Genomic DNA, 9,606 nt, shown 5'->3' on the forward strand with positions numbered 1-9,606 from the left:
ATTAATATTATATTATATTATATTATATTATATATATATATATATATATATATATATATATATATATATATATATATATATATATATATATATATATATATATATATATATATATATATATATATATATATATATATATATATATATATATATATATATATATATATATATATATATATATATATATATATACAATATTATTATAATATTATTAATAAAATTAAAAATATATGAATACCCTATATAAAATATATACACTTATATAAATACTAAGTCTTTATAAATTTTTATATATTCATGTCCTACTATTTTTTTTAATATAATTGATTAATCCAAATCTCATAATTGTAGGCTAACTTAATTAATTTTAAACTATCTATATTAATAAATTCTTAATTAATTAATCATTTGGTTTTCAGATACTACACTGAGTGTGTAGGGACTTAGGAGTACAAAAATTTGAGTAGAAGATGCAACAAACAAAAATGTTGACATGGGAATAGAGTCAACGGGCTTGGTGCATCCGAGGGACGAGAAGCTGGGGAAAAATACATCAGTGGAGCGAGAAGGATGCACGCGGCGCCTCAGAGGGACAAGAAGCCGAAGCAAAAGACTGCTCGAGGAGAAAGCCCGAGTTGGGTTTGGGTAAGTTCAACTCTGGAAGGTCGGAGCATCACCCAAGCAATTGGAGAAGAAGTCAACGATTGGAGAAGGCGCCGAACCACTTGGCTGATTGGTCCGGGCGTTTGGACCATCAAGTCCGAGCGCCTAGACCACCAGGGTGCTGAATAGATGCCTCGTCGCAATGGATCACTATTCAGGTCCATGTCAGCAATGGTTCAAGCGCCAGACATGAAAAACTTCTATCTTCCAGCCGTTGTGTGAAGATAGAGTTTGCTTCACTGGAGCGCCGGGATCACCATCCAAGCGCTCGGAGTCCGCCACGTCAACAACCGATAAACTTAACCAGAGAACTATAAATAGAGCCCTGATTCACTTAGTTTACAAACAACACTTACAATACTCTAATTTTCTATTCTGTCTGAACTATCAACATCTTGTATAAGGCTTCTCCACCTCCAACTTGTGTTGAAGGAGTCTAGTAAACGCGCTTCATTTGCCTTAAAATAGCTACCTCCCCAGTTACAAACCAAGTAACCTTGGTAGTCTCGTACTCTATTTTAAGTATTTCTTTTCTTTATTAAAAGTGTTTGTCTAATCTAACGTCAAAAGTTGTTAGAAAGGGTACTTTTGTGATTTCATATAATTCACTCCCTCTTGCCGGTCATACCGGGACCAATAAATATGATATAAATGCATATTGATAGAGAAAGAGAAACAAAAAAATTGTTAATTAGTAATGATAAAATAAAATAAAATAAAATTCATTCATATATGTATGAGATTATAATAAGAGATCAAGTCCAATAAGATAGAACAATTCATATAGTCGATAATACTTAGTGAAATAAAGACATTGTTATTATTATTTGATCCAGTCTGATCAAGGAATAGGATAACTCCTCGATGTATCCACGATAGAATTCTTTAGGTAGGTCGGATGTGTGTCATCTGACGCTCAAGTCATATTCAGGAGAAAAGTTTGGAAAAGAAAGTCTATAGAAGCGAAAGTAGTAAAACACTATCTCCCGACGTATCTCTTAACGCTATTATCATTTTTTAGTTGGTACTAAATACTATTACCTTATATAGAGGGTGGAAAAGTGACATTCATCTTTAAGTGACGAACTTCTTCCCTCTCTCCCAAAAGGCATCATTTTCTATAACCAACATTTGCTATAACTAACATTTGATTAGATGTGACCTTGGGTCGGGTGCGAACCCAACTTGATTCAGACAGGACCCGTAACCGGGTCAACAGGCAGATTACCCATCGATCTGGTTCAACGGGCCCAATTCGTAATTGACTTGTCTCTCCGAGCTGGGTCCGAACTGAATCCAACTCGAACTAGACCCATAATCAAGTCAATAAGTCGATTACCCATTAACCTGGTTCAATAGGCTCAAATCGTAACCAACTCATCTCTAGACAGATCGATTACGTGTTGAACCTTCAATAAATCGGCAAACCAACAGTTGAATTGCCAATTCATTAAAAAAAAATCTAATTTTTAAAGATTTTTAACTATATTTTTATTTAATAATATTTTAGTAATATTAAAGGTCTAGTTCAATATTAATTAAACTATTTTACCCATCTTTTAAAACTAAAATTTTAATTTATTTACTTTGAGGATTGATCAGCTACCTCAGCTGTCATCCTAGAATCGATTTTATAAATATAAAGGGAGATAAATTTATATATATAATTGGAAGACACATAATAGGATAAATTTTAGGTCAAGAGTTCCTATGAAATTTGACCTCTTGCCGTTTCATCAAAAATATCATGCACCCACTGATTGATTTAAATTTAATCAATTTTGGTTCAGTAATAACTTTATTAAATCAAATCTAAATCATTTATGATTTGGACCAACATATTCCTTATTTTCACACGTATTTGATGGATCTTATTTGATCCCAATCCAATTTTAAATCAACACTTTCACTTCGTGTTCCATAATTTATTTTATTTATTTATTTATTAAGTATAATATTTGATTAATAGTTAAGAATTAAATAACCATGATTTTAAAAAACAATAGATAATTTTAGTGAACCATATCATATTGTCTATAGTCTAGGATAGCCTTTGCGCGGCTCCGTCTCAGATTATAATTGCCACATTCTTCACGGCTGCTAATGACTTGTTGTACTTGTTGCATCCTTTGGGATTGCCAACACATAATGGTCGCATCTCTTAGGACTGCTGGGGGTTAACGACCACATTCCTTGAGGTTGTTGGCATGTAACGGTTGTGTCCCTTACTATCACATAACAGCCATGTCCCTTGGGACTGCTAGCATAACGAAGGCATCCTTTGGGACTGCTAGCGAGTAATGACTGAGTTCCTCAAGGTTGCATAATGATCTGGATGTGACTTAGATTGAGCTCGCTAGGAGTCAGGCATGAGTCGATTAACTTGACCTAAGTCCCATCCCAAATCAGAAAGACTGAGGGTTATGTTGACTAATTCACAAAGTGGCCTATTCAATGAATAAAAAAAAATTGTAGGTTATAAAATGGATATACAACAACACCTCCAAATTCTCTTATCGCTAAAAAAGTATCATTAATTAATGACAGCAATAAGTGAAGGTGCCCATGCCGCTTGCGTTAGGGGTGTTTAATAAAACAAAGGAAAATGAGCACTTTCTAAAATTTAAAAAATAGGTTAAATATTTTGGCCAATAGCTCTAAAGATCCTCATTAGTAGTGCATGAAAGGAGTCTTATCTTATCAACCTTTTAGATTAGTGGTAAATAGAGGATCACCATGGGCTAAATTTAGTAGGTTTAGTTGTACCTTCTCACTATCTTAGCATATCTTAAACAATGTCCTTTCCTTTTTGGGACATTTGATGAGAGTGATGGGCCATCAAATTGCAAGCAATTAACTAATTTTGATGTCACTTCATTGATTTTGAGTATGACAATTTGTCGTAACTTTCATAGATAACTTATGAAGAAAATATTATAATTCTGTTCAATTCAATTTGATCCAATAATCTTGACCTTCATTTTACACTTTTGACAAGGATCCTACTAAGCGTCTGGTCACTAAGTTAGCGATCGAATTAATATTTCAAGAGAATTTGCTACGGGAGCTCCTCCTTGACTACATGATTATAACTTATTTGGGTAGCAAAATCATCACAATACCTTAATGCATGACTTGAGTGAAGCGGGAACTTCAAACAACTTCATTTGAATAGCCCTTAGATAGTTATTAAAACGCCGAGATATCATCTCCACAATTTGAAGGCTCCTAGGTCCTTCCCATGCGGTAAGAATTTCTATGAGCAATCATAGTTAAATCCTCCCAACGATTCTACAAACAACCTTCGTACAATACCAACTACTCTAAAAAGCATGATGTCGTGATAAGAAGCAAGGTGCATTTCACAAGCAATCAAAGTTCAATTCCCACACAAAGTACACTTACAGCGATTGAACTACTAGTGAAGCCAAGGTGCCAAGAATCACTACGCTTCCGGTGAAATATGGAGCCGGATCATGTACCCCAAGATTAGTCAGATACAATCTAGATAATATAAAAAAAAACAAAAGTGAGGCCCAAGAGAAGAAATCAAAACAAAATTAAGAACAAACAATGAAACTTGCTCATGAGTTACAGAGCACTTTGATCATTAGCACCTTTAAATTAGTGCTAGGTCTTAACTTTTGGTCCAATATTATTATCTTCAAAAGAAAAACATATCTACTCTTTTCATAAACTGATTTATTCCCCCTGATACTGAAGTGGCTGTGGAGGAGACAGCATTCCAAGTGGCGAGGGAAGCAAAACTTTTCTGAAACTTAATTAATCAACTATCTTATTACTTTATTGCTTATAAAATTTGTTACTGGATTTGTGGCAGAGAGCACTTTCTCCCTCAATTCCCCCTCTCTAAATATCATACCTTCTTGTCTTCTGACCACTTCAAATCTGCATTTCAATCATCAAACTCTTTTAGCGCCATAATCCATTTGAGGGAAGATTGTGATATTGCCAAGTTCATTCCTTCAAGTTGGATGCCGGAAACATTGGAGTATGTTAGCAAGGAAGTAAACAACTTGTATCTTTGTTCTGAATATGAATTTTCTTCTCCCGTTGACCCTGTTCATTCAAGTTAGACACTAGAAACATCGAGTGCATTAGCAAGGAAGTAAACAGCCTGTATCTTCTTCTGAACCAGAATTTTCTTTTCTATAGAAGTGATTTCTTTCTCTTTGATCCTGTTCGATCATCAAGAAAGTAAATTTTGCACAACAAATTGCTCAGCTGCATGAGGGCATTCCGCAGCAATGCTAGATAGGAGTTCAAAGAAATGCAAGGTTTTTGTTAGCAACTTGTTTTCTTACAGAACTCTTGAAAGATTCTTTTGGCCTCCATTCTTTGATTTATTTATCTTGGTTGTAGCTCGCATGGTTCAAGTCCCTAAAGAGAAGATGCTTCAGCACAAAAGGTAATGCTCAGGAATTCAATTCAGATAGTGTTGGTATGGGTAAAATGCCTTCCTCATGTCACCATCTCACTTCTGTCACACTGTACCTGTTCTGTTCTTTGTTTCTGCAGAAGAAAATGTCGTGTGAGAGTCCCATTTTTTCTTCTCTATTTGTCACCTACTCTCTTCTCTGCTCAGTGCTCACTGCCAACTACTACATCCTGAAAAAGAAAACGATTATGTTATAAAAAAAACAAAAAGCCAAAACATCAAATGCAAAGCACATAAATCATTGCAGAACAAAATGTTTGTCTTGGTTTGAATTATGTTCTCTTTCCAGGAGATGATGAGAAAAGGACAGGCAGAAATACAAAGACTGAAACAGGTCAAGAGCACCATAACATCAAAGCAATCATCTTCAACTCTTTCAAATCCCTTTCACAGGTTCCTTCAAAAATGTCTTCCTCTTCTGTGTCCTCAGGAAGATTACCTACTAATCTAGATCAAATTCGACAAAGAATGATTGATCTTGATGTGGCTGAAGTCCCTGAGACACTGCATTACAGGTAGGCATGTGAGAAAAAATTATAATTAGAATGGGTCCTTGATCTAATTGAGCTGTAGGTTAACTCATCTTCTTCCATGTCTGAAATGCTATTACTTCTGTGGAATAGGATTTTTGTTGCGACATGGAATGTAGGTGGCAAAAGTCCACCAAGCAATTTGAACCTTGATGATTGGCTCCACAGTTCACCTGCAGCAGATGTATATGTCCTGGGGTATAAAAATATCACCCTTGTGCAAGTATGAGAGCATCAAGATAACATATGAACTTTTTTTTTTTTTTGCTTTCTTGTCAGGTTTCAGGAAATTGTACCTCTAAATGCTGGAAATGTGTTAGGAGGAGAAGATAATGCTCCTGCAAAGAAATGGATTGCTCTCATCCGAAGAGCACTCAACAGTCTTACAGGCAATAATAGCAGCAGTAGCAGCTGCCCTAGACAGATGGATGATGAAGATTTTGGAGGCAAGACATGTAGGCAAAAGAATCTACTCCATCGTCATTCATTTCATACCTTGAGCCATAGCCTAAGGTACGAGGGGGATGCCTTGGTTTCACTGCCAAGGCTTGACTGTCGGCATAGTGTCTGCGACAACAGGGTGAGTGATTGCAACGCTAATTGTAGATCCTCTAATGATGAGAATGTGACTGGAGATCATTCGCATAAGCCAAGAACATGCTGCTCAACAATGTCCTATGGCTATGGAGCTTCTTCATCCACAGGTGACATAGATAGACCAGGGCACTCAAGGTAATTATGAAGAACTTAGATTCCATCTATAATTTAATTTGATTCCCAATTTAGCTCCTACACTAATGTTATCAATTTAATTAAGATTCTAGACTCAATTTAGACATTCTAAAACTGCAAAAATATTTAACAATATTTATATTCTTGGGCATTTTCATGCAAAAAGTTCAAAAATGTTTATATTGGTTTTTGGGGAAAAAACGTAATCCAAAATCTAATTCATAATTAAAAACAAGAAAATGAACTAAGAAGTTAAAACTAGAATTCATAAGCTAAAATGATGTTATGATAAAACATTATATGCTAACCTTTTTTCAGTTGAAAATAAGCTACAGGCCCTCAATGTTGACAAAATAGTTATAATTCCAACATTTGGTAATGAGCAATTTGGTCTCAGAAAATTTAGGTAGAAGACAATTTCTCATGACAATGCTGTTTGTTAAATTCTCATTTACACCAAGTTAGCCAGCTAGTAGCTATAAGCTTTTCTAGTTATATTCTGCATTTTAAAATATATATATATATATAGAGAGAGAGAGAGAAATCTTCTCCTGCGGTGTATTTCTTGCGGTTTTGGTGCGGTTGCCTTCCTGATCGGTCTGGTGACCGATCAGGGAACCTCCTGATCGGTCTCTGGACCGATCAGGGAACCTCCGCTTCTCCCGGCGTTTGCCGGTGATCGGCGTTTGACGCTGGCGGAACACCCCTCGGCCGGATCACAACCGGATTCCGGTCGAATCACGGTCGGAATCCGACCGAATCGCGGCCGGAATCCGACCGGATGGCTGCTGAAATCAGGCCGTCTGCGCCGCGACGCTAGCAGACGCAACGCTGCCGATTCTGGCCGCGATCCGGTCGGATTCCGGCCGCAACGCTGATCACCGGCAAACGCCGGGAGAAGCGGAGGTTCCCTGATCGGTCCAGAGACCGATCAGGAGGTTCCCTGATCGGTCACCAGACCGATCAGGAAGGCAACCGCACCAAAACCACAAGAAATACACCGCAGAAGAAGATTTCTATATATATATATATATATATATATATATATATATATATTTGTTCAACTTCTGTTCCTATTCCTATTCCAGATACTTTGTAACTAGCTATGAGCTTTTCCAGTTATATTCTGCACTTTCAAATAAAAATAAGTGAATTTTAATAATTATTTTAAAAACCCTACTTTTTCTATATTCTGTTCCTATTCCAGATACATCTTAGTGGCAAGCAAGCAAATGGTGGGCATATTTCTCACCCTTTGGGTGAGAGGGGACATAAGACACATTATCAGGAACTTGAAGGTCTCTTGTGTTGGTAGAGGATTAATGGGTTACCTTGGGAACAAGGTAAGACTAATTGATTCACTGTTCACATTTCGCTCATCAATTCCTACTCCAAATCTCATCACCGGAAAAAATTTCAACTTGCTTCTTTCCAGGGTTCTATATCCATGAGCATGTCATTGCACCAAACAAGTTTCTGCTTCATCTGCAGCCACCTGGCGTCTGGGGAAAAGGAGGGAGATAAGTTGAGGCGGAACCTTGATGTGATGGAGACCTTGAGGAAGACCAAGTTTTCCCGAGTTCGTGGGTTTGGGGATCAGACTACACCGGAGAGGATTCTGGAGCATGAGTGAGTGATCCCTGCATCATTTAGAACAGTTCAGAAGAAAATCATATGCTCATTGGTACACCACAAGAAGTTTACTCACAAATTTTTCTGTCTTATCCTTCTAAATAGTCGAATAATTTGGCTAGGAGACTTGAATTACCGCATTGCACTCTCATATCTTGCTGCCGAGGGTCTTGTTGAGAGGAGGAACTGGAAGGCATTGCTGGAGAAGGATCAGGTAGTTGCTTAGATATTGTTTGCAGTTGCAATCTGACTGACAATTCCTTTCTCATTTGGAAACTTGAATCCTTTTCTTCTCACCTCCCTCTGAACCAGCTTCAGATTGAGCAACAATCTGGTTGTGTCTTCCAAGGGTGGAATGAAGGAAGAATCCATTTCCCTCCCACCTACAAATACTGCAATAACTCAGATCAGTACATCGGCAACAACTCAAACCTTAAAGAGAAGCGTCGAACACCTGCATGGTTTTATTTGCAACTAAGTAATTCCTATGTTACTTCATTGAACATGTCATGTACTTTAATTTTTTCACTATTGCTAGGTGTGACAGGATCTTGTGGTATGGAAGAGGCCTCAAACAACACTTGTATATGTGCGGCAAGTTCCAATTCTCTGATCATAGATCAGTTTTTAGCCTTTTTACAGCAGAAGTTGAGTCAATGAGTCACAGAAGATTACAGACCAAGAGCGGCTCTAGCTCCCAAGTGGTCACAAAGAGCTTGGCTTCCTTTAAAAATTGTGATCATTCATAAGTTTGAATTCATTGACAGGAGATGACCCAAACCACAAGGAGAAGCATCGAACACCCACATGGTTTTACATACAACTTCAAAATTAGGGTCATTTCACCAAACATGTGGAACTCAGTTCTTTTTTCCCATCCATATGCCATAGAAGGTAGAAATTTCCTTTTATATTGCAAGCACTTTTGCAAAGTTCTGATCATTGTTACAATTACATATATCATGAATCATGAGAGATTGTTAAAACTATATATTTCCAGTGTGACTATCTTGATATTCTAATGTCTGTTGAAAAAATGTGCTTTTTTGTGAGTGAATAAAGTATTTTTGCCCAACTATTTCTCTAAAAGTCAGAACAAAATTGAATACTCCACTGAAACACAGTAGTGCTATGTAAAGAATTAGTTCCTCTTCTGTCATCCCTTCTACTTCTCATCATGTTTGCCTTTGTTATTCTTCATACATCCTTTAATTTCTAGGAAATTCTCAAGTTTGACATGTTCAACCATAATTTATATTGATCTCAAAATTTAACTAGTCAAACTGTTCATGCATCCAGGCATTCCAGACTATTCGGGTAGGGCAGCTGTCCAATAGAGAGATTTGGGCAATTAGGAAAGGTTGGGCAGTTAATCTGGGCAGTTCAGGTGACCAGGCAAGCTGCCTGGGTGAGCCATTCAAGTGCTCCAAGCTGCTGGGCAGTCAAGAGGGCAGGTGGTTTGGACAGTCATGCAAACGGCCCAGGCAAGCCACCAAAGAAGCTATCCTTACACTAACAAAGCAAGTTATTACGTATTTATTTCCGTCCTAGAGTTTTCTAAAACAATTGAGATCAAAATTTTCTGTTAAT

The 9,606-nt window shown here is 37.1% G+C and overlaps 1 protein-coding gene across 1 annotated transcript; it reads left to right on the plus strand.

Annotated features, from left to right (window-relative positions):
- Nucleotides 1–493: 493 nt before the first annotated feature.
- LOC122022918 (type I inositol polyphosphate 5-phosphatase 4-like) lies at nt 494–9,606 on the plus strand. Its single transcript, XM_042581023.1, has 12 exons — nt 494–645; nt 4,505–4,691; nt 5,047–5,131; nt 5,412–5,637; nt 5,746–5,850; nt 5,932–6,384; nt 7,592–7,727; nt 7,820–8,013; nt 8,122–8,230; nt 8,329–8,477; nt 8,555–8,910; nt 9,316–9,606. Exons 1-11 carry the CDS (start codon nt 494–496, stop codon nt 8,763–8,765), a joined length of 2,007 nt encoding a protein of 668 aa, XP_042436957.1. The 3' UTR covers nt 8,766–8,910; nt 9,316–9,606.

Source organism: Zingiber officinale, chromosome 9B, assembly GCF_018446385.1.
Source record: "Zingiber officinale cultivar Zhangliang chromosome 9B, Zo_v1.1, whole genome shotgun sequence".
NCBI lineage: Eukaryota > Viridiplantae > Streptophyta > Magnoliopsida > Zingiberales > Zingiberaceae > Zingiber > Zingiber officinale.